Source organism: Dipodomys spectabilis, unplaced genomic scaffold (assembly GCF_019054845.1).
Source record: "Dipodomys spectabilis isolate Male_0828 unplaced genomic scaffold, ASM1905484v1 ptg000266l, whole genome shotgun sequence".
NCBI classification, from domain to species: Eukaryota; Metazoa; Chordata; class Mammalia; order Rodentia; family Heteromyidae; genus Dipodomys; species Dipodomys spectabilis.
Genome location: NW_024870943.1, coordinates 6,914,407 through 6,938,443, shown reverse-complemented (window position 1 = coordinate 6,938,443; position 24,037 = coordinate 6,914,407). Strand labels below are relative to the sequence as shown.

The 24,037-nt window shown below is 55.3% G+C and overlaps 1 protein-coding gene across 2 annotated transcripts; it reads left to right on the top strand.

The window, feature by feature from the left end:
- The first annotated feature begins 355 nt into the window (after positions 1–355).
- On the top strand, positions 356–23,284 carry Nectin2 (nectin cell adhesion molecule 2). 2 transcript variants are annotated; one of them, XM_042700413.1, is made up of 9 exons: positions 356–666; positions 10,353–10,715; positions 13,021–13,320; positions 14,053–14,170; positions 14,475–14,623; positions 19,997–20,150; positions 21,343–21,406; positions 21,608–21,694; positions 22,209–23,284. In XM_042700413.1, the coding sequence occupies exons 1-9, from the start codon at positions 576–578 to the stop codon at positions 22,479–22,481; spliced, it is 1,599 nt and encodes a 532-aa protein (XP_042556347.1). In that variant the 5' UTR covers positions 356–575; the 3' UTR covers positions 22,482–23,284. The 2 variants fall into 2 exon arrangements, with proteins under 2 accessions (XP_042556347.1, XP_042556348.1); XM_042700414.1 differs by lacking the exons at positions 19,997–20,150; positions 21,343–21,406; positions 21,608–21,694; positions 22,209–23,284 and adding an exon at positions 17,321–18,020.
- Positions 23,285–24,037: the final 753 nt, after the last annotated feature.

Here is a 24,037-nt window from a genome sequence, read left to right as displayed (position 1 = left end):
TGTAATGGGCCCCAAATGAGGCTGAGGGTTCCCCGGGACCCAGGGGACAAGACACCCGGAGGGCAGGGGGCGTGGTGTGGGGGCGTGGTTTCAAGAGGGCGGTGACCGGAAGTTCCGATGGGGCGTGGTCAGAACCTGAGTGCCCGGGCCAATTGAGAGGGCAGAGAGGACTCAGAGCAGGGGGCGTGGCCATAACGCCCGTGGGCGGGGCTTAGCATCGAGTCGATTCCTGAATGGGCGGGGTGTGAAATTCCAAGGGGCGTGACCACACCATCAAAAAGGGGCGTGGCCGGAGCCCAGGATCGGCTCCGCGGGGAGAGTCACCGGGAGAGGGGGCGTGTCCTGTGACGTCAGCGAGTACGGATCGCCACAACTAACCCCGGGGCTGGGGGCGCGGATCCTGAGAGCCGGGCGCGCGAAGCTGGAGCCCGGAGAACCGAGCTGGGAGCGCCGTGCGGGGCGGGAACCGGGCTGGAGCCGGATTCTGCAGACACCTGCTGGCCCTCCCAGCCGATCGGTGCACGCATAGTGGCCCGCAGGCCCCCGCCCGGGCCCAGACCCCTCCCGGGCCCTCCATGGCCCGGGCCGCAGTCCTCCCGCCGTCCAGACTGTCGCCGCCGACGCTGCTGTTGAGGTCGTTACTGCTGCTGCTGCTCCGGGAAACAGGTGCGAGGCCGCGGATGCCCTTCCTTTCCCTTTTCCTTCCGAGGGGGCGGAAGCCTGGGCATCTTTTCCCCCATGCCCCTTGCGCCCACTTCCAGGCCAGCCCTACTCCTTTTCCATCCGAGCCCCCGACCCCCCCCTCCTAACCCCACCTGCCCATCCTACCCCGGCTTCCTCCGATCCCCGCGCCGAAGGGGTTAAATCCGAGGTCCGTCGGAGGCCGCGCACCCCCTCCCCACCCTGCGCCGACCGGGAAGCTGGGTTTCCGTCTCCGCCGCCCCCCCTCAGGAATGTGGGGAATGTGATCCCCCACCCCCCTTAATTTTTCCGTCTTGAAGGGCTTGGGACGTCTGAGGCCCCGGTAAGATTTGGGGGGGCCATTCACTGGGGTTCCCCTGGAGTAGGGGCGGGAAGCTCGGACTTTGGGGGCCCTGGGGGGTGGGGAAGAAGGGCCTGAGGCCAACTCCTACCCCAGCCTCTGGGGGTGGTCTGGGTAGAATTGGGGGGGTTCACATTTGTGGGGTGTCGGTTTAATTGTGAGCAGGGTGCCCTGTCTGATCCTGGGGTCCTAAAGGTGGAAACGGGGTCAGGAGGCTCCGATTGGACGGTGGGCCGTGAAGATCTGAGACTCAGATCCTCAGGTGGCCATGGCGACCCCGTCCTCCGGCCTACTGATGGAAGCCAGGACCGCCCCCCATACCCTAGCCCTCTGTCTGGAAGCTGGAAGTGGGGGGGGGGGGTTGGCGATCGGTTGTGCCTATCGGGGAGCCCCCCTCTCCGGGGAGACTTCCCAGGGGAAGTTTTCCGGGTATCGCTTTCGCCCAGCCCGGGAGGGGAGGGCGGGGAGGGGCGGGGTGGCCGCGCCGGGCTGCGGGCTCCTCTCTCCAGGTCGGTTTCGGGAGCCTTATCTTTCCTCGGGTCCCGCCTTTGTCCTCCCAGCCTCTTCGGGGGGTGTATGTGGGGGGGGACGGGTTTGGAACCCTGCCTGGCTAATCCCGGCGTCCCCTCTCCACCCCCCCTCCCGGGGGGAGGGGCTCCTGCCCCGGCCAGGGCGGGGGCGGGGCGGGGAGGAAACAGGTGTAGCGCGCGGCCCCGCCCCTCGCAGGTGGCCTGGCCCAGCGCGCTCCCAGCTCGAAACTCTGGAATCCTGGTGTCGCCCAATGGCTGGGACGGAAAAGGGGGGCTCCGGGGGACTGTGGAGTGGGGGGGCTGCTGTCCCTCCACTGGCCAGTGGACATTTGCCCTCTGATGTCGGGGTTTCTGACTTGTGAACTGCTTCTTCTACCTCTGGGCCTCTCCCTCCTATGATAGCTGGGTAGGGAAAAGCGGGGGGGGGGGGGGGGGGGGGAGCGGGGGGGGGGGATCAAAACCCCGCCATCCCTGGGCTGAGAGTCTTGGAATAGAGGGAAGCTTTTACTTGGGGTAGGTGTTCGTGGAAGGTTCCAGATTCTCTTCCGCCTTCCCCCCCCCCCCCCAAGGAAGCAAGTCTTGATTTGTGCAGATGAGGAGACGGCCGCTTAAAGAGAACCAGCCGCCTTTGCCAGGGCCCCACGGCCTCCAAAGCCAGCACAGAGAGCGCCCAGTCAGCACTTCTGGGCTGTTGGCTGAGCAGGTGCTTGTGACACTTATTTCCTTCTGTAAAACTGAGGACAGTCCCTTCCCTGTGGGAACAAGGGGACCTTTAAATCCTGTCCCTGGGGGATGTTCCTTGATGTCTTCAGAAAGATGAGAAGGGGCTTTCACTTTCCCAACCTTCCACCTTCTGCCTCTGCTCCGTCTGTCTGGCTGTGTCTTTCTGTCTCTCTCTGTCTCCTCTCTGTGTCTTCCTCTGTCTCTCTCTGCCTGCCCCCCCCACATGTGCCCTTCTCTGGGAATGGGGGTGCACCACCTGGACCTCTGCCTGAGCCCGCAGAGAGAGTCCCCCCCCCCCACTTCCCCATCTTCCTCTCTGGCTTTTTCTGTGCTCTGCTCCTCCCTGTCAGCCAGGCGGCAGTGGGGGAGGGGAGGAGAGGGGACTCCAGGCCTGGCTGTCTCTTCTTGTTAGGGAAGGGGGACTGAGCAGAGGAGGATGTGTATGTAGGGGGGTTTTGGGGGGGCAGGGGTTCAGGGAGACGGGGAGAGAGGGAGGGGTCCACAGACAGGATAGAAATACAGGAATGGGGCTCGAAGCCAGGAGGGGGAGGGGAATGTCAGAATCAGACCCAAGGATGGGGTGGGGGGCAGAAAAGAGACATGGGGGGGGGGAGACTGTCCCCTGGGGATGGGTAGAAAGACCAGAGAGGGACAGAGTGTGTGTGGGGGGGGGGAGATTACCAGAATAAAGGCCAGGACAGCCAAAGGAGAGGAGCTGAGAGGCTTGGGGGTGAAAAATGGGGGAGCCCCAAAGACCCCAAAGCTTAGGGAGAGTGTGGGGGATGTGACCCAGGGTTCAGGGCCCCAGCAGGCTGTGGGTGCCGTGGGGAGGGACAGGGAGTTTCACAGGAGCCCCAGCTCCCCCGCCTCTGCCTGGGACTCTTGTTACATTTTTAATGTCCCAGCGCTGTTGAGAAATGGAGCAGAGAGGGGGGAGGAGGACAGGGGACCCGAGATGGCTGCGTGGAGAAAGTGTTGCAGATACAAGGAGAGACTGGAGCTGCAGAGACACACAGAGTCTCATTACCAGACATCGTGGGGTGATCAGAGCCCCCCCTCCCTACCCCCCCCCCCTTGGGAATCTTCCCACAGAGAAGATTGAAGGCCCTGGGAGACCCCACGCCCTGGAAACTTCAGATGTATAGTTAAAAAGAAGGCAAGGACTCGGAAAGCCGGTCATAGTAGCACCCACCTGTAATCCCGGCTCACTTAGGAGGCTCAGGCTGGAGGATCTAGAGTTCAAAGCCAGCCCAGGCAAAGTTAGTGAGACCTTGTCTCAAAGACAAAGAAGAAACTAAAGGGGCTAGGGCTATGGCTGAGAGAGAGGAGTCAGGAATGTGGGCATCTCCGTGGCTACCAAGAATGTTCTAAAACTGTGAGGACAGATGCACAACCCCGAATGAACTGGAAGATGTTAAACTGGATGCTTTAAGTGGGTGGATTGAACCTGGTGACTGGGGGGAGGGGGGTCAAGCCTATCATCCTAGCCACTCAGGAGGCTGAGATCTGAGGATCACAGTTCAAGGCCAGCCAGGGGCAAGAAAGTCCACGAGCCTCTTCTCTCCAATGAACCACCAAAAAGCAGGAAGCGGAGCCACGGCTCAAGCGGTAGCGCTCCAGCTTTGAGCAGAGTGAAGAGCGTGAGGGACTGAGTTTGAGCCCTGGGGCTGGCATGAAAATGAACAATAAGCAAATAAATAAGGGGAGGGGAGAGAGAGGGGAGGGAGGAGCCCTAACACCCCCCCCCCTCAGGAATAACCCGACTTGGAACCCAAATCAGGGAGATGTTTCTAGAAAAGATGTTTGAGAGAGGACACGAAGGTGTGAATTCCCTGGGACCGGATGTAGGGGGAAGAGCCCTGCCTCAGGCCACTGCAGGGGGGTGTGGGGGAGGGGACCTCCTTAAGGCCTTGGAGACTCCAGGCCAGACAGCCCTGCCCCCCCACCTGCTCTGGGTTTCCACTGTGGGGGTGGGCCCCGTGATTAATGTAATTAATTAATTAACCCTGTGGCTGAGGCGGCAGCTGGGGCCTGAGCTCCAACCACTTCCACCTTCCGAGACCTCCAGTCCTGCCCCGCCCTGCTCAGAGAATGGGGTCACCAGGTTTTTATAGTCCACAGAGGCTCCCAGACCCAGGTCTCCTGGCTTCAGCCTCCTCCTCCAGAGCCCCTTTGCTCTCCCCAAGCCTCCTGTCTGTCCTGGTCGTTCTCCTGCAGTTCTGGCCTCCATGTCCCAGTTCACTGATGTCTTCCCTGGGCCTCTGCGGACCCTAGGCCCTACAGGAAGCCGGACGGCCAGTCCACAGGGACAGAGGAAGTGTGTTTGGGGACCTGGCTGATCTCTCCATAAAGCCATCACCAGCAGCCTGAGCAGGCACACACTGTATCCCCGCCAAGGTCACGGCCACAGCCACCGCCTGGCCACCCTGTGCTGGACAACAGGGTCCATCTTCTGTTCTTTCCCGGCCTCCACCTGACCTGCAGGTGATCACGCCCTCAGCCACATCACCTCCTGCCATAGCCTGCCCGCCCCTCTCTCTCTCCCTGTTTCCCTGTTCCCAGTCCCACACTCCCATTCCAGAAAGTTCCAATCCAGAGCCCCAACTCTGTCCTCAGATTGCTTTGCTTTGCTTTCTTTTCTTCCCCTCTCTCTCATTCTCTCTCCCCTTCTCCCTCTCCCCCCTCCCTCTCCCTTTCCCTCCCCACCCCCCTTTCTTCCAGTCCTAGGATTTGAACTCAGGGCTTGGCACTGTCCCTAAGCTTCTTTTGCTCAAGGCTAGTGCTCTACCACTTGAGCCACAGCTCCACTTTGGGCTTTTTGGTGGTTCATGGAAGCCTTACAGATGTTCCTACCTGGGCTGACTTTGAACTGTGATCCTCAGATCTGAGCCAACCTGAGTTGGCTGGGATTACAGGGGTGAGCCACTAGAACCCCCAGCTCCTGGCTTATCAGGCAGCTTTCTAGAGCACCAGCTTCACCCTGTTCCTCCCTGAGGTTATAGGGCCATAGCCGCCCAGGGCTGGCAGAGAAAAACGCTAAATGCAGCCTCGGCCCGTGCGATCTAGTGAGCTTTTGACTCTCCAGCTTGATCTCATTCATTCATTCAGCAGGTGGAAGGGTAGGGAGCCTGTGGAGCTCTGTCTCAGGAGACAGCCTCCAGCGGAAGGAACAAGGATCTCTTGCCCCTTAGGGCTCCTGTCAGGTGGGGAAGACAGACAGGATCTGCCCCACTCCTAGTGACTCTGAGCTTAATTAGTGAAAAGAAAGCCACAGAGTGTCCTTATGGACCCAGTGGTCAGGGAATGTAGCCAAAAGGCCCTAGGGGAGGTGAGGAAAAGAGTGAACAGCCCAAGCAAAGGCCCTGGGGCAGGAGAAAAGCCCAACAATGTAGTTTACCTCTGGCTGTGTGTGAGCCTAGAATCCGCCAGGTGGAAGGTGGCTCCCTGGGAATGCAGGGGTGGTGATGGTGGATTGATCTGGGCTGGCAGGTGGACCACCTTGGGTCTCATAGATGGCGTGAGTGCGTGCATGCTTGTGGGTGTGTGGGGGGTGTGGTGTGTGTGTGTGTTTCTGCGTGCCTGCATTAGGGCTTGAACTCAGGGCTTGAGTGCTCTACCATTCCAGCCACACCTCTATTTCCTGCATTTTTCCGGGTTAATTGGAAATAAAAGTCTCACAAACTATGCGCCAAGGCTGGCCTCAGTCCTCAGTCCTCAGATCTCAGCCTCCTGGGTAGCTAGGATTACAAGTGTGAGCCATTGGCACCGGCTCACTTCTTCCATTCTATAATCCCATAGGAACAAATGTTCTCTCCATGTATGTGTGTGCGTATACATGCATAAATCCGTGTATGTGTGCGCATGCGTGTGCCCACGCACACCCACAGACACACCCGTCCTGGGGCTTGAACCCATGGCCTGGGTCCTGTCCCTGAGCTTTTTTTTTTTTTTGTCGGTCGTGGGGCTTGAACTCTAGACCTGGGCGCTGTCCCTCAGCTCAGCTCAAGGCTAACGCCCTGCCACTCGAGCCACAGCGCCACTTCTGGTTTTCTGGTGGTTCATTGGAGATGAGTCTCACAAAGTTTCCTGCCCAGGTTGGCTTTGAACTGCGATCCTCAGATCTCAACCTTCTGAGTAGCTAGGATTACAGGCATAAGCCACCAGTGTGTGGCTCCCTGAGCTTTTTTGCTCTAGACTAGTGAGCTACCACTTGAGTTGCAGTTTTGCATCTAGCTTTTTTGGGTAGTTAATCAGAGATAATAATTTCATGGATATTCCTACCTAGGCTAGCTTTGAACTGTGATCCTCAGATCTCAGCCTCCTCAGTCCCTAGGATTACAGGCGTGAGTGAGCGCTGGTGCCCGGTCACATGTCTGTCTTTTATGTTTTACTTCCTTAGAAGAGCCAAAGCCTGGGGTATTTGGCCTGTGGGGCCTGCTTGTCTTGCTCAACAGGATGGCCTTTCCTCTGGGGTGCTGGGCTGGTATCCCCTCTCCTTTACCCCTCCCCCCACCCCAGTCCCCAAGCTGCAGCTCCAACCAGATTCTGTGTGTGGCTGGGGTGTTCCCTGTCCCTTAAGATGGGCTAAGAACCCTTGTCCCCACGCTACCCTGGGTTGAAGTGCCAGGAGAAGGTGTTTTTTGTAACTAGCTCTTACCTTGAGTTTCCGGTGGCCTACATGCTCTCCAGGCTTTAAGTAACACACACCAGAGAAACAAGCACTAATCATTATTGTCATTTGCAGCTGAGAAACTGAGGCACAGAGATGTTAAGTCACCAGCTCAGACAGGGGGAGGATTCAAACACGCACATTCTGAATCCCTGGTCTGTACAGGGAGAAAGCCAGGCTAGGGTATGCCTTTGTGATAGTTCTTACCCAGCATGCCCAAGGTCCTCTGACCCCTAGCACTGTGAACAATAACACACACACACACACACACACACACACACACACACACACACACACCGAAAACAAGAAGACAGATGGTAGGCTGAGAAATGAACAAATTAGGTTCACACAAAAATTCATATACAAGGGGCTGGGAAGGTGGCTCAATGGTAGAGCGCTTGCCTTGCATGCATGAGGCCCTGGGTTCAATTCCTCAGCACCATATAAGCAAAAAGAAAAAAGCCGGAAGTGGCGCTGTGGCTCAAGTGGTAGAGTGCTAGCCTTGAGCTGAAGAGCTGAGGGACAGCGCCCAGGCCCAGAGTTCAGGCCCCATGACCGGACCCAAAAAAAAAAAAAATCATATATAAGCCAGGCGCCAGTAGCTCACACCTGTCATCCTAGCTACTCAGGAGGCTGAGATCTGAGTATCACGGTTCAAAGCCAGCCCGGGCAGGAAAGTCCGTGAGACTCTTATCTCCAGTTAACCACCAGAAACCCAGAATGGTGCTGAAAGGCTCAAGTGGTAGAGCACTCACTTTGAGATAAAGAGCTCAGGGACAGTGCCCAGGCCCAGAGCTCAAGCCCCATGAACAACAACACCAACAACAAATTCATATCCAGGCCAGGCATGGTGGCTCATGCCTAGAATCCCAGGTATTGGGTAGACAGTGGGATCATGTCTTAGTGACACAATGGGATCATGTCTCAGTGAGGCCAGGCCAAGCAAAAAGTCTTAAGACCCTCTCTCAAACACTTGTTGGGAAATGATGGTACCCATCTATAATCCCAGTTCCTCAGGAAGCAGAGGTAGGAGAATTGGTGTCTGGGCAAAATCAGGCAACTCTTGTTTGCAAAACAAACTTTAAAAAAAGCCAACCCATGGGCTGAGAAGGTGGCTCAGTGGTAGAGTGCTTGCCTTGCATGCATGAGGCCCTGGGTTCCATTCCAAAAAAAACACATACACACACACACACACCACCAAAAAAAAAAACCAAAAAACCACACATGGGTAGCTCCCGCCTGTCATCCTAGCTACTTAGGAGGCTGAGATCTGAGGATCATGGTCTAAAGCCTGCCAGGCAGGAAAGTCTGTGAGACTCTTATCTCCAATAAACCACTAGAAAACCAGAAGTGGAGCTGTGGCTCAAGTAGTAGAGCACTAGCCTGGAGCTGAAGAGCTGAGTGGCAGTTCTCAGGCCCAGAGTTCAAGCCCCACAACCAACAAAACAAACAAAAACACAACTGGGCCAGGTGCTGGTGGCTCACATCTACAATCCTAACTACTCAGGAGCCTGTTAGCCTGGGGAAGGAAAGTCTGTGAGACTTTTTTTGGGGGTGGGGTCTGGTCATGGGCCTGAACTTGGGGCCTGGGCGTTGTCCCTCAGCTCTTCAGCTCAAGGCTAGCACTCTACCATTTGAGCCACAGTGCCACTTCTGGCTTTTTTTTTTTCTGCTTATGTGGTGCTGAGGAATTGAACCCAGGGCCTCATGCATGCAAGGCAAGTGCTCTACCCCTGAGCCACCTTCCAGCCCCAAGTCTGTGAGACTTTTTTTTTTTTTTGGTCGGTCGTGGGGCTTGAACTCTGGGCCTGGGCGCTGTCCCTCAGCTCTTCAGCTCAAGGCGAGCGCTCTACCGCTTGAGCTACAGCGCCACTTCCGGTTTTCTGGTGGCTTATTGGAGATAGGAGTCTCATGGTTTCTCCTGCCCGGGCTGGCTTTGAACCGTGATCCTCAGATCTCAGCCTCCTGAGTAGCTAGGATTACAGGCGTGAGCCACCAGCGCCCGGCTGTCTGTGAGACTCTTATCTCCAGTTAACACTGGAAAACCAAGAGTGGAAGTATGGCTCAAAATGCTAGAGCACTAGCCTAAAATGAAAAAGCTCAGAGACAGCGCCCAGGCCCTGAGTTCAAGCCCCATGACTGACAAAAACAAAAAACAACAAAGCGACTGGGATGAGGCTCAAGTGCTTACAGCACCAATCTAGCACGTCTGAGGCCCTGAGTGGTTAAAACATTAACCACTCCAAAGACAAGTCAGAGGCAGAGCTGTGACTCAAGTGGTACTGCCCCAGCTTTGAGCATAAGAGCTCAGTGATAGTGCCTAGGCCCTGAGTTCAAGCCCCAGGATAGGCACATACACACACACACCAAAAAAAAAAAATTATAACAAGCACAAGAATATTCATAGATAGCCGGGCGCTGGTGGCTCACGCCTGTAATCCTAGCTACTCAGGAGGCTGAGATCTGAGGATCGCGGTTCAAAGCCAGCCCGGGCAGGAAAGTCTGTGAGACTCTTATCTCCAATAAACCACCAGAAAACCGGAAGTGGCGCTGTAGCTCAAGTGGTAGAGCGCTCGCCTTGAGCTGAAGAGCTGAGGGACAGCGCCCAGGCCCAGAGTTCAAGCCCCACGACCGACAAAAAAAAAAAAAAAAGAATATTCATAGACTACAAGATGAGACTGACTCATCTCCAGTTAACCAGCAAAAACCCTTAAGTGGAGGCGTGGAGCGAGCGGTTAAACAGCCTTTAATGAAAAAGCTGAGCGACAGCAGCAAGGTCCTGAGGTGAAGTCCCCGTGCTTGAACTTGAAAAGGGGGACAAGTATAGTAACGCATAACTGTAATCCCAGCCATCAGGAGGCTGAGACAGGGAAGATTGAGAACCTACTCTACTTACTGAGAGACCCCCCCATCTTTTTGTTTTTGGTCAATTGTGGGGCTTGAACTCTGGGTCTGGGCGCTGTCCCTCAGCTCTTCAGCTCAAGGCTAGTGCTCTACCACTTGAGCCACAGCGCCACTTCTGGCTTTTTTCTTTTTGCTTATGTGGTGCTGAGGAATCGAACCCAGGGCCTCAGGCATGCAAGGCAAGCGCTCTACCACTTGAGCCACAGCACCACTTCTGGTTTTCTGGTGGTTTATTGGACATAAAGAGTCTCACAGATTTTTCCTGTCCAGGCTAGCTTTGAACTGCCACCCTCAGATCTCAACCTCCTGAGTAGCTAGGATGACAGGTGTGAGCCACTGGCACCTGGCGAGAGACCCCATCTTTAACACCGAGCCGGGGTGTGTTTCTTCCTAGTTCTCTAGGTCAGGTCCATTGGGTAGGAGGATGGCCCTGGAGGCCCCGGATCCCTTCCCCAGCTGACCCCCTCTCCTCTGTCTCCCCCAGGAGCCCAAGATGTCCAGGTCCAGGTACTGCCCGAGGTGCGGGGTCTCCTGGGCGGCACGGTGGAGCTGCCCTGCCACCTGCTTTCACACAGCCCCGGCGTCCGCATCACACAGGTCACCTGGCAGCTCCTCAACTCCGCGGTGGCCGCCTTCCACCCCTCCTACGGCGTCCACTTCCCCAACCCCCAGTCCACCAAGGACCGCCTGTCCTTTGTCAGGGCGGGAGACGATGCGCAGTCAGACCTGCGCGACGCCACGCTGGTCATCCAGGAGCTGAAGGTGGAGGACGAGGGCAATTATACCTGCGAGTTTGCCACCTTCCCCAACGGCACCCGCCGGGGCGTCACCTGGCTCCGGGTCATAGGTGAGCAGGCTGGGGAGGGTCGGATCGGGGTGCTCCAAGGCGCCCCCCCCCACACACACACACACATTGCTTGTCTTGACTGCAAGGGGATTGGGAAATAGTTATAAGCGCACTGTGGGCTGTGTGGGTTTGCAGCGTTTGGGAAATAATCATCGAAGCAGCTACTCAGGAGGCTGAGAGCTGAGGATCGCGGTTTGAAGTCAACCCAGGCAGGGAAGTCTGTGAGACTCTGATCTCCAATGAACTCCTCAGGAAAAGCTGGAAGTGACACCGTGGCTCAAGTAGTACAGCGCTTCACCTTGACCACAGAGAAGCTCAGGGAGAGAGTTAAGAATCTCACAAACTTGCCTACCCAGGCTAGCTTTGAACTGGGATCCTCGGATCTCAGCATCCTGAGTAGCTAGGATTGAAGGCATGAGCCACCAGCACCCAGCTTCTATGAGATTCTTTGTTGTTGTTGTTGTTGGTCATGGGGCCTGAACTCTGGGCCTGGGTGCTGTCCCTCAGCTCTTCAGCTCAAGGCTAGCACTCTACCACTTGAGCCACAGCGCTACTTCCTGCTTTTTCTGTTTATGTGGTGCTGAGGAATGGAACCCAGGGCCTCATGCATGCAAGGCAAGCACTCTACCACTGAGCCACCTTCCCAGCCCATACTTCTGGCTTTTGGCTGGTTCACTGGAGATCAGAGTCTTCTGGACTGTCCTGCCCCAGCTGGCTTTGAACCATAATCCTCTGATTACTTGAGTAGCTAGGATTACAGGTATAAGACTCTTTTGGCTTGTTTGTTTTTATGCCAGCCCTGGGGCTTGAACTCAGGACCTGGACACTGTCCCTGAGCTTCTTTACTCAAAGCTAATACACTGGGGGCTGGGAATGTGGCTTAGTGGTAGAGTACTTGTCTAGCATGCATGAAGCTCTGAGTTCCATTCCTGAGTACCAAATAAACAGAAAAGGCCAGAAGTGATGCTGTGGCTCAAGTGGTAGAGTGCCAGCCTTGAGAAGAAAAATTCAGGGACAGTGCCCAGGACTGGCCAAAACAACAACAACAACAACAACAAAAAAAGGTTAATGCTCTACTACTTGAGCCACAGCTCCACTTCTGGATTTTTGCTGGGTCCTTGGAAATCAGAGTCTCATGGACTTTCCTGCCCAAGCTGGCTTCAAACCAAGATCCTCAGATCTCAGCCTCCTGAGTAGCTGGGATTACTGGCGGGAGTCCCTGGTACCCTTCTTACTTCCATTCCTTTTATCTCAATCTGGGAACGTGCACAGATTGATTGTAGCTATATGAAAGCCGGACTTTCCGTCCGGCTCTGTTTGTTTGTTCAGTAGTTCTGAGGGTTCACCCCAGGGCTACCTCGCTCTGCTACGCTCCTTCTACCACTTGAAGTGCCTGCAGCACTCTTAGTTTTGTATCTTGTTTCTTAGGGTTCTGCTTTCTACTGATTGGCGTTGAGTTAGTGATCCATCTACCCCCGCCTCCCGAGAGACTGGGATTACAGGAGGGCAGTGCTGTGTCCCCCATCTGACATTTCTTTTTCTTTCTTTTTTTTTTTTTTGGTCATGGGGCTTGAACTCTGAGCCTGGGTACTGTCCCTGAGCTCTTCAGCTCAAGGCAAGCACTCTACAACTTGAGCCACAGCACCACTTCTGGTTTTCTGGTGGTTCACTAGAGATAAAAGAGTTTCATGGACTTTTCTGCCTGGGGTGGCTTTGAACCGAGATCCTCAGATCTCAGCCTCCTGAGTAGCGAGGATTACAGGCGTGAGCCACAGGCTCCCAGCTCCCATCTGATGTTTCCAAACAGCACAACAGGCAACATCGTAAGATAATCCACACCCAGTAGGACATAGTGTGTGCTGGTCACCTGTGTGGATTTCTTTGCTTTCTTTGATCATACACCAATCCCCAGGGCTGAGACTTTGTTCATGTAGCTTGACACAGAGGAAACAGAGTTGCCACACGTCTGTCTTGGGGAGTTGGAGGTAGGGGCTGGTGACTCACACCTATGGTCCTAGCGACTCAGGAGGCTGAGATCGGAGGATCATGGTTTGAGGCCAGGCCAGCCAGGAAAGTCCATGAGCCTCATCTCCAATGCACCACTAACTGGAAAGAAACCGGAAGTGATGCTGTGGCTCCAAGTGGTAGAGTTGCTCGCCTTGAGTGCAAAAGGTCAGGGACAGGGTTCAAGTCCCATGACCAACAACAACAACAAAAAAAGACTTGGGGATTCCTGCAGGCCTACAGTGGGGCCCATGGGATGCTTAGGCAGGAATGACGTGCCCCCTTTTTCCCCCTTTCCCAGCTCAGCCTGAGAATCACGCCGAAGCCCAGGAGGTCACCCTCAGCCTGGAGCCCATGCCCGTGGCCAGGTGCGTGGCCACGGGCGGCCGCCCTCCTGCCCAGATCAGCTGGATCTCCACCCTGGAGGGTGGGGAGGCCAGAGACAGCCAGGCACCGGGGCCCTACACGGGCACCGTCACCGTCACCAGCCGCTATACCCTGGTGCCCTCGGGGCGGACGGATGGCGCGAAGATCACGTGCAGAGTGGAGCACGAGAGCTTTGACAAGCCGGTGCTGCTGCCCGTCACGCTGGCTGTGCGCTGTGAGTGTGGGGCGCCGCCCTCCATCTCCCCCAGGCCCCGGTAACTGCCACCTGTTAGACCCCGTGTGGGGCGCCGCCCTCCATCTCCCCCAGGCCCCGGTAACTGCCACCTGTTAGACACTGGGGTCCCATCTGCCAGGGCCATCATCCACCTAGTGCTCTAACGTGTGCATGTGCGCATGCGTGCCAGTCCTGGAGCTTGAACTCTGGGCCTGGGCGCTGTCCCTCAGCTCTTCAGCTCAAGGCGAGCGCTCTACCACTTGAGCCACAGCGCCACTTTCGGTTTTCTGGTGGTTTATTGGAGATAAGAGTCTCACGGTCTCTCCTGCCCAGGATGGCTTTGAACCACAATCCTCAGATCTCAGCCTCCTGAGTAGCTGGATTGAAGAGCCACCAGCTCCTGGCTGTCCCTTCGTCTTTTTCACTCCACATTGGTGCTCTACCGCTTGGGTCAGGCCCCTCAGCCTCAGTTCCCAGGGGCGCCTCCCAGCTCCCTCACCCAGATCCTGGCGAATTCTCCTGGGCCAGCGCTGCTCCAGGTCACCCTGTCCCCAAAACGCCCGAGTTCCCAGCCCAGGCCTGGGGCTACCTCCCCTGCCCGTCACTGCCGCTCCTCCCTCCTTCCCCGAGGCCGCCCTGCATCAGCAGTGACACCCCCGCCCGCCCTCTGCTGCCCTGTCCCCCCGGCGCTGTCCCTGTCCCTGAGCCAGGCCCCCCCCCTCGTCTCCCCAGATCCCCCCGAGGTCTCCATCTCCGGGTACGATGACAACTGGTACCTGGGCCGCACGGAGGCCTCCCTGACCTGCAGCGCACGCAGCAACCCCGAGCCCACGGGCTACGACTGGAGCACGTGAGTCCGGGCCGCACCAGGGCTGAGGGAGGAGGCCAGGCCTGGATCCCCGGGGCCAAAGGAGGAAGAGTGGGGCCTGCACCGCTAGTCTGAGGGAGGAGGCTGGGTCAGCACCTGAGGGAAGAGGTTGAGGCGTGGACTCCTGGGTCTAAGGGAGACTGCTGGGTATGCACCCTTAATCTGAGGGAGGAGGGCTGGGTCCTGGACCCCAGGGTCTGAGGGAGGAGGGCTGGCCTTTAGGGCCTTCTTGGGTGAGGAGGGGTAAGCCCTGAGGCTCCATCCCGGTCCTCATTGGCCCCCCCAGGGTCTCGGGCATGTTCCCCACTTCAGCGGTGGTCCAGGGCCCCCGGCTGCTCGTGCACTCGGTGGACCGAGAGGTCAACACCACCTTCATCTGCACCGTTACCAACGCCGTGGGCACCGGGCGCGCCGAGCAGGTCATCGTGCTCCGAGGTAAGCAGCATGGGGCTCGGTGCATGGGAACACAAAGGCCCCATGGCGCTCTTTGATGTCTCTGACTTTGGGGTTCAGGGCTACGCTGTGGTCAGTGCCATCTGCGAAGGGAGGGGCTCAGACCCGCCTCGCTTGGACATGGGGTAACGAGGGGACCGGGAATGCCAGCCAGCCTGCAGCTGGGGCAATGTGCACCCCAAAGTTCACACCAAGCAACCGAGAGCCAAAACACCCTGAGTTCCCTGGAGCCCCAACTTAGAAACAGATCAGAGCTGGGCACTTGCAGTTCAAGCCAAGCCCCAGGGAAGGAAAGTCCGTGAGACTCGACTCCAGTGAACCACCAGAAAACCGGAAGTGGCACTCTGGCTCAAAGTGGTGGAGCACTCGCCTTGAGCAGAAAAGCTCAGGGACAGCGCCCAGGACCTGAGTTCAAGATCGAGAACTAACCCCTTCCCCCCTAAAAAAAAGAATAGATCAGCCCAAGATGCACAGCCAGGAAGAAGCGGAGGACTGGGGTGTGGCTTTCTGGTAGAGAGCCTGTCTGTGCAGAGAGCTGTCTGTGCCCCATCCTGGGCAGGATTAGCCCTTTGGTGATGGTCACGCCTGTAATCCCAGCTACTCAGAAGGCTGAGATCTTATAGATTGAGGTGGGAAACTAGCCAGGGAACGAAAGCCTGCGAGATTCTTGTTGATCTCCAATTAACTAGCAAAAAGCCAGAAGTGTACCTGTGGTTCAAATGGTAGAGCACCTGTCTTGAGTGATAAAGCAAAAGGAAAAATAAGAAAAAGAAAAAGCGGCTGGGGGCTTATGCCTATAATCCTAGTTGTTCAGGAAGCTGGGATCAGGGGATTTGCTATTCAAAGCCAGGCCTGGCAGAAGTCTGTGAGACTCTTACCTCCAATGAACCACTAGAAAACCTGAAATGGTGCTGTGGCTCAGAGTGATAAGAATGTTAGCCTTGAGCAAAACAGCTCAGGGACAGTGCCCAGCCCTGAGTTCTAGCCCATGACTGAAAAAAAAGAAAAGAAGATGAAGCCAGGTGCTGGTGGCTCACACCTGTAATCCTAGCTACTCAGGAGGCTGAGATCTGAGGATTCAGGTTCAAAGCCAGCTGGGGCCAGAAAAGTCGGTGAGACTCTTATCTCCAATTAACCACCAGAAAACAGGAAGTGGTGCTGTGGTTCAAGTGGTAGATCTCTCGCCTTGATAGCTGAGGGACAGCACCCAGGCTCCCAAATTCAAGCCCCACGAATGAAAAAAAAGATGAAGAAAATGAATGATACAGAAGAAAACTTTGGGAGGGCTGGGAATGTGGCTTAGTGGTACAGGTGTTTGCCTAGCATTTATGAAGCCCTGGGTTCGATTCCTCAGTATCACATATACAGAAAAAGCCGAAAGTGGGGCTGTGGCTCAAGTGTTAAGAGTGCTAGCCTTGAGCAAAAGCTCAGGGACAGTGCCCAGGCCCTGAGTTCAAGCCCCAGGACTGGCAAAACAAAACAAAACAAAACAACAACAAAGAAAACTTTGGGAGATTTAACAGCTCTCCTCCCTGTCCTGTTCCCCAGCCTCTTTCTTCAGTGTGTACCCCCACATTTTCCCCAGACAGTTTGGTGTACCAGCTACCTCGGCTGCCTCCTTCTGTATTTGGTGTTATAAGCAATCCCCTGACGATTCAAGGTTATGGGAGTGTATATGCAGATTTTATGCAAATACTAAGCTATTTTACATACTTTACTGGAAGTGGGGGAGGGAACCAATTTCTGCCTGTGCTTCCTGTCTTGTCTGCCTGTCTAACTGTGTACTGGGGCCTGAACTAAGGGCCTGGGCTTTTTGCCATTCAAGGTTAGTGCTCTACCACTTGAACCACAACTTCAAACCCTGATCCTCCCATCTGGGCCTAGGATCACAGGCATGAACTACCTGCACCCGGCCTTCTATTTTCTTTTGCAGTGCTGGGAATGGAACCCAGCACCTCCCACACACCCACCAGCCCTTTTGTGTTAATTTCATTTTTTTGGGAGGGGGGGCAGTGGGGGACTTGAACTCAGAGCCTGTTACATTTCATTTTGGGGACAAGGTCTCTAATTACCAAGCCTCTCCACAAACTTAGGATTCTCCTACCTCTGTCTCCTGAGTAGTTAAGATTACAGCCATGTACCACCATGCCTGAGCAGGTTTATTTTTATTTTATTTTATTATTTTGTTGTTGGTGGTGGTGGTCGTGGGGCTTGAACTCTGGGCCTGGGCACTATCCCTCAGCTCTTCAGCTCAAGGAGAGCACTCTACCACTTGAGCCACGGCCCCACTTTGGGTTTTCTGGTGATTCATTGGAGATAAGAGTCTCAATGGATTTTCCTGCCCGTGCTGGCTTTAAACTGCAATCCTCAGGTCTCAGCCTCCTGAGTAGCTAGGATTACAGGCGTGAGCCACCGGCGCCCAGTTAGGTTTACTTTTTAAAGAAAATTGTATCTTGGGGATACCTGTCCCTCCCCCCCTCCCCCCACTCCATACCTGTACAAAGGTCTCCCTGAAGTGAGAGATCATGCATGCCTTCTCCGATTTCTCCCCCTCTTCTTTTCCCAGCCAGTCACCCCGCTAATTCCTGTCACTAACCCCTGTGTCCTGAGTTCCCCAACCCTCCCCCCAGATGCAGCCTCTTGACTTTCATCTGTCTCTGTTTCTCTCTCTTTTCTCAGACACTCCCCAGGCCTCCTCCCGTGACGTGGGTCCGCTGGTGTGGGGGGCCGTGGGGGGAACGTTGCTGGTACTTCTCCTTCTTGGGGGGGCCTTGGCTTTTGTCTTGCTGAGGAGGAAGAAGAGGAGGAAGAGCCCTGGAGTTGGAGGTGGAGGAGGCAGTGGCGGTGGCGGCTACCGGGGATCCTACGATCCTAAGACTCAGGTGTTTGGAAATGGGGGCCCTGTCTTCTGGACACCGGACATCCCAAGTCCCCGGAGGCCGGATGGCAGGGAGGAGGAGGAAGAGGAGGAGGAGGAAGAGGAGAAGAAGGCTGAGGAAGGCCTCATGTTGCCTCCGTCTGTGGTGCTCAAGGATGACATGGAATCCCACCTGGATGGCTCCCTCATCTCTCGCCGGGCGGTCTATGTGTGATACAAGGACACACGGATGGATGGACAGACAGACACGCTCCCGCCCTGACCCCCTGGCTATGGGCTCCAGACTGGTTGGACTGGTTCATCCGGCCACTGGATGTGGAGGACAGAGGGGACAGTGGCAACACACACCAGACTCCTTTGGGCTCTGGGGACACATGGGGGAATGGGGGACCCCAGAAGCTGCATGGTGGTACGCCCCTCCTTCCTCCACTACGAGGACCCCTCAGAGACGCGGTTTCGGCCTCAGCCCACCCCTTGGTCTCTTGCCACTCAGGAGTTAATAAATGCCTTGGGGGTGAACTCTGGGGTGTCTTGTAATACATGCCCCCCCCTCTTTTGGGAAGAGCATGTGGGGCAGGGACAGCTTAGTCCTGGGGCTTGGGAAAGATGAATGGGGCTCCTTGGGGCTGGGGGGAGAGGGGAGGGCATTAGGCCATGACCCTCCCCCCTCCATAAAGCTAATGGGACATTTGGGCTTCTGTGTCCCAGGACAGGTGCAGGTCCAGCCTGGTCAGAGATCTGAGCTCCCTGGGCTGAGAACCTGGACCTCAGGGGTCCTCCTAGTGGAATGGCAAGGCCATGAGGGCCTGTGGAGAGGGTGGGGACCGTGACCCCAGCCCCTAGCCCCCCCCCCCCTCCACTGCTGAAGATCTTGAGAAGGCAAAGGCTGTCCTTACCCTTCCTTGGGGCATCAAGTTTCTTTTTTGGGGGTCAGAGGGAAGGTCAAGCGTGGGTACTGAGGATGCTGGGAGAATCTCATCCCAGCCTCCCTTTATCCTCGGGGACCTGGGAATGGATCCCCCCCCCCAAAAAAAAAAACTAGAAAGCTAAAGAGTTGGGAGAAGAAGCAGCAGGCATCGCCCCCTGCGTGGATCAGCCTGGACCCCAGGACTCCAAGATGACTTCACTCAGTGCCAACCTTCTCCAGATAAGGCTGAGGCCCCCGCTGGCCACACAGGACCCAGCAATGGCCTGGCTGGACAGCTTGGCCCTGCCTTCCCAGGGCGCCCGCCATTGATACCTGCAGGAAGAACGTGTTTAGGATGCTGGGGGCGTGGCCTGGGCGCTGGGGCCCCGCTGTCACGCACACTGGAGCTCTGGAGCATGGAAGCCACACAGCCTCCACCCGAAGCCATATCTTCACCTGGGGACATCTGGGTGGCTATCACCTGTGGGTCTTTACTGCTTGTAGTGCCTGGTCCCCAGGCAGCCACGGGGTACACAGTCAGTACCTTAAGACTCCCTAGTCTAGGAGACAAATGACAATTGACTAGGTAATGATTGTAGGGACTACTCCCATCAGGAAGGAGAAGCCATGAGCCCTCAACCCCTTCTGTTCCTCTGTGATGGACCCTGTCATAAATGAGGGTTCTGCTGCCTGGCAGAGTGTCTTCCATTTCACCTGTTTGGTGACCTTCTGGCTGGTTCCTTCCTTTACAGTCATCTTCTTTCCCTTCATTCTGGCCCAGCCCTGATGTGATCTTCCTACTCCTTTAAAACACCATGAGGATGCCCCAGGACCTTTGCACTGGCTAATCCCATTGCCTGTGACACTCTCCTGGCTTGCTCTTGCTTCTCCTTCACCTCTTATCTTTGGGGGGGGTCCACTCCAATACTTCTCCCACTCTTGAGTTGTGTTTTTATTTTTATTTTTTTTGTGAGCCTGTACTAGAACTTGAACTCGGGGCCTAAGTGTTTTGTGTTTTTGTTTTTGTTTTGTTTTTTGTTTTTGCTCAAGGCTGGCACTCTACTACTTGAGCCACATTCCACTTCTGGCTTTTTGGTGGATAATTAGAGGTAAGAGTTCTCATGACGTTCCAGGCCAGCTTTGAACCTCGATCCTCCGATCTCAGCCTTTTGAGTAAGCTAGGATTATAGGTGTGAGCCACTGGTGCCTGCCTAAACACTCTACTACCGATCTATACATTCAGTCATTAAGACAGGGAGCCAAGGCAGGCCTTGACCTGAACCTCCTGTCTCAGCCTCCCAAGTGTTGGGATTACAAGCATGTGCCACCACACCCAGCTCCACTCTTGATCTTTATTTGCTGTTGGCAAATGAATGTGTATTCTGGGGAGGTGGACGCTGAATATATTTGGCTCCCCACTGTCCATCACCCATCACCCATCCACCCCCCCACTCCCCAAAATATTCATATACCTCTTCTTGCTGGTGCTCAGCGAGGATTGACTGGATGGCACAAGGCAGGGGGTGGTGACTTGGGGCTAGAGACCCTTACACTGTCTTTCTCCTTACAGAGACGCCCAACACAGCAGGTGCAGGGGCCACAGGAGGCATCATCGGAGGGATGATTGCGGCCATCATCGCCACCGCGGTGGCTGTCACCGGCATCCTCATCTGCAGGCAGCAGCGGAAGGAGCAGAGGCTACAGGGGGCAGAGGAGGAGGAGGAGTGAGTGATGGGTGTTGGGGAAGGGCTGGCAGGATGGGGCAGTGCTGGGCAGAGGGGAAAGGGAACAGCTCCTATTCCTGAGGCTCCTTTATTCACAATCAAAGATGGCGGTCCACTCTGCCATCAAGGCCTTGTACTGTGAACTTGTGATCACTAGAATAGAGAACATGGGACTAGCCTGTAAAGAACATCCCAGTTACCTGGTACCCCTTCTCATTTCCTATTGGCCAGAATCAGGTTACATGGCTGTTTCCCCCCCCCCGCAAAGGAGCCTGGGAAATGTAGTCTTTATTCTGAGTGGCCATGGGTCCACATTAAATCTCAGTCACTATGAAAATAAAAGGGCTGGGAAGGTGGCTCAGTGGTAGAGCGCTTGCCTTGCATGCCTGAGGCCCTGGGTTCGATTCCTCAGCACCACATAAGCAAAAAGAAAAAAAGCCGGAAGTGGCGCTGTGGCTCAAGTGGTAGAGCGCTAGCCTTGAGCTGAAGAGCTGAGGGACAGTGCCCAGGCCCAGAGTTCAGGCCCCACAAGCGGACCCCCCCTAAAAAAAAAAAAAGAAAAGAAAAGGAGATTGGAGAGAGTCTCAAGGTCTTTGCTGCCTGAGTTGATTTTGAACCATGAGCCTCAGATCTCAGCCTTCTGAATAGCTAGGATGACAGGTTATTAGCCCACCAGGCTGGGCTAATAAATAACATAAGGTAAAGCTCAGCTGGGCAACAGTGGTTCACCCCTGTCATCCTCACTGACTCAGAGGGCTGAAATCTGAAGATCACGGTTGAAAGCCATCCCAGGCAGGAAAGTCCAAATGAGACTCTTATCTCCAAGTCACCAGAAAAATGCAAGTGGCGCTGTGGCTCAAAGTGGTAGCGCGCTGGCCTTGAATGAAAAATCTCAGGGACAGCACCCAGGCTAAGTTCAAGTCCCACGACCAATAAAACAAAAATGAAATAAACTATGAAGGCTCAGCAAGTTCCCTGAGGATGTGACTAGCAGTTTCTTTTCTGATCCCTGAGAGGAATTAGGGATGCTTCCAGGAAAAGGTGGGATTCACAGGAGGAGGGATGATGGGTAGGAGAGGGCCAGATCAGGGACAGGAAGAGTCTCCTTGTGGAGGATTTGTGCAGACATTTTCCTGCAGAGGAGGCATTTTCAGGGCTGAGCCTCCAATTGACGTGCCTCCTAATCGCACAGCCTGGAAGCTCCTCCGTCCTACAAGCCACCGACCCCCAAGGCCAAGCTAGAAGAGCCTGAGATGGTGAGTTCTGTGGCCCAACTCTGAACCTACCCTTCCGCGTGGAGGTGGGGCTTGGCCCACTGGGTGGGAGGGGCCTGTTAGGCTAAGTGGGGCTGCCTTGGGTGTGGTTCCGTTGTGGTGGGCGTGGCTGGTGGGTGGGACCGGAGGGGAGGGGGAGGCGATGTGGAGGCATCCTGACCTGGTCCTCCTCTCCTGCCACAGCCCTCCCAGCTCTTCACCCTGGGGGCCTCTGAACACAGCCCACTCAAGACCCCTTATTTTGATGCTGGCGGCTCAGGCCCTGAACAGGTATTTGGTCATAGGAGGACATTGAGAAGTGTTGAGGATTCCTTGAGGGAGGTGCGGGGTGCAAAGGCCAAGGACAGGAGGTTACGGTTACTTTGTCACTGTGGACTGGTGGTGCGGGGCACATGCTGTCCTTAGAGCTGGAACACAACAGTCATTTCCCCTCTCCTGGAGGTCAGGGGGGTCAGGTTTGGAGGCTGAGAACCAAATCTAAGTTCAAATGCAACTTAGGGCTCAAGGTTAAGTAGGTGAATTCAAGTTTGAGGTCAAAGGTTCATGGGTAAATAACTGAGAGGTCATAGGTCAAGGGTTATAGGTGAGATCCAGGATTGACCAAGTGAGGTCCATATTCTAAGTTTTGAGTTATAGATTGATATGTACTTGTCCCTGTTCAAAGGCGGAGGGGTGACAGGTAAAATGAGATCTGTCATGCAGAGAGGGTGTTCAGGATTCGGGGTCAAATGGCAGATTGGGATTCTGTAATAGTCAGATGACCTAGACTTCCCGTCCTCTCCAGGAAATGCCTCGGTATCATGAGCTGCCCACCTTGGAAGAGCGATCAGGGCACATGCTGCTAGGAGCCACAAGCATGGCACCCCCCATCCTGGTCACTCCAGCACCACCAACTATAGAGGGGGTTTCCTTAGATCTAGAAGATGACGATGACGATGATGAGGATGAAGACTACCTGGACAAAATTAACCCCATCTATGATGCCCTAACCTACCCCAGCCCCTCTGATTCCTACCAGGGCAAAGGTTTCATTGTGTCCCGGGCCATGTATGTGTAGGCTGCATATGTGGGTTTGCCCTCTCACCTCTCACCTTTGATCTCTTAGCTTTCTGCCAGGGATCTAGTGGCCCTGAACTCCCAGCCAAGCCACTGTCACTTAACACATGTATATTCTCCCTGGTGACATCGACCTTAGCCATTCCACTGTGACCTCTGACCCCGAGAAACCTGCTGCACACAACAGTGCAAAGCTGGTGATTTTATCTCATGTGGCAGGGGGTAGCGAGGATGTGTCTGAGCACCACCTCTGTCCCCAAGAAGTCCTAAGACTTCTTAGGACACCTTACACCATGCCACTCACTTCCCGGCCACCCACATCTCACCACCCACAACTCCAGACCTCTCATTCCTTCTCAGGCAGTAATCGCCGCTGGGTCGGCAAGCACTGGGCAGTAAGAGCTCCCTGCTATCCAGACTTGAGCCCTCCAAGCAGCAGAGCTCCCCCTGCCCCCCCCACCTCACCCTTGCTCCCCAATGTAGGAGGGAGTTCCCCATCCTGAGGGAATGTGCCCATCTCCCTCCTCATCCTTCCCTGAGCCCCTAGCACCCCAATTCCCATGTAAAGAACATGAAACTCCCCAGTGCAAGAGGGGGTCAGCCTCATGGAGCTGATACCCTGGCAGTTGTAGCTTTGGGAAACATTTGCTGATTTCTTGACTACTGAAGCCTTTTACTTTGGCCCAGTGGCATAAAACCTAAACATCCCTCTTTGGCAGGGCAAACATGGGCCACCTGGGTTGGGTGATGCGATATTGTTTTGTACACTAGTATTTCCTACAAAAGATGAATTTATACTTATCAGGTCTGTGTTTTCTGTGGGCTGTGGATTAGGGTAAGACACGAGGGGAAGGGGGGAAAAAAAAGGAAAAGGATGCACAACTTGGAATGGCTGGCAAACACCAAAGATGCCCACCAAGAAAAAGAAAAATGACAAGGTCCTCAAGATATAGCAAACCACCAACCAAAATAACCAACGGGTGTGAGGGTATAGGGATCGATCTAACAGAAATAAAATCGAACACCACAGATGATAAACCCACCGTCGCTAGGTAGAAGGATTCAAGGGGTAAATCGCAGGTAAGGTCAGGCTAAAGACGAAACTAACGATTTACCAGGCCCCCAAGGCACGATGGGTAAGTTACCTGAATGAATGGAGGCAGAGACAAAGTGATGGAGGAGGGATGGAGACGGGGGCATGATGGGTGCGGGGCCGGTGTCGGGACGGCCAGCACCCACGTGACGGTCAGTGAAAAGAAAGACCGGAAGGCTGCTGGGAGGTAAGCAGGAAGAAGTGGGCCACCGGCGCGGGAAGCCACGGGAGCTGGAATGAATGAGGCAGATGCATGCCGGGTAACGGGACGGGAATGAATGGACCAAAGACAGAAGCCGCAGTGACGCCGGGGCGGGCGGCAGGATGGGTAACGGAAGAGGTGGGTCCAGGGCAACTGTGGCTTTAAGAGCTGAATCCGGGCCTGGTGGGGGAGCCAGCCCCGGGGCCGGGCAGGCGAAACAGGCGAGGAACATCCCGCAGCACTGTGGGAAGGGTCAGCACTT

What these genes read in the sequence shown, in the direction of transcription:
- Nectin2 (XM_042700413.1), top strand. Translation starts at nt 576, where the DNA reads ATGGCCCGGGCCGCAGTCCTCCCGCCGTCCAGACTGTCGCCGCCGACG. An exon ending in GCTGCTGCTCCGGGAAACAG is followed by an intron (nt 667 to 10,352) that starts GTGCGAGGCCGC and finishes TGTCTCCCCCAG; the next exon opens with GAGCCCAAGATGTCCAGGTC. An exon ending in AGCTAGAAGAGCCTGAGATG is followed by an intron (nt 21,407 to 21,607) that starts GTGAGTTCTGTG and finishes CTCCTGCCACAG; the next exon opens with CCCTCCCAGCTCTTCACCCT.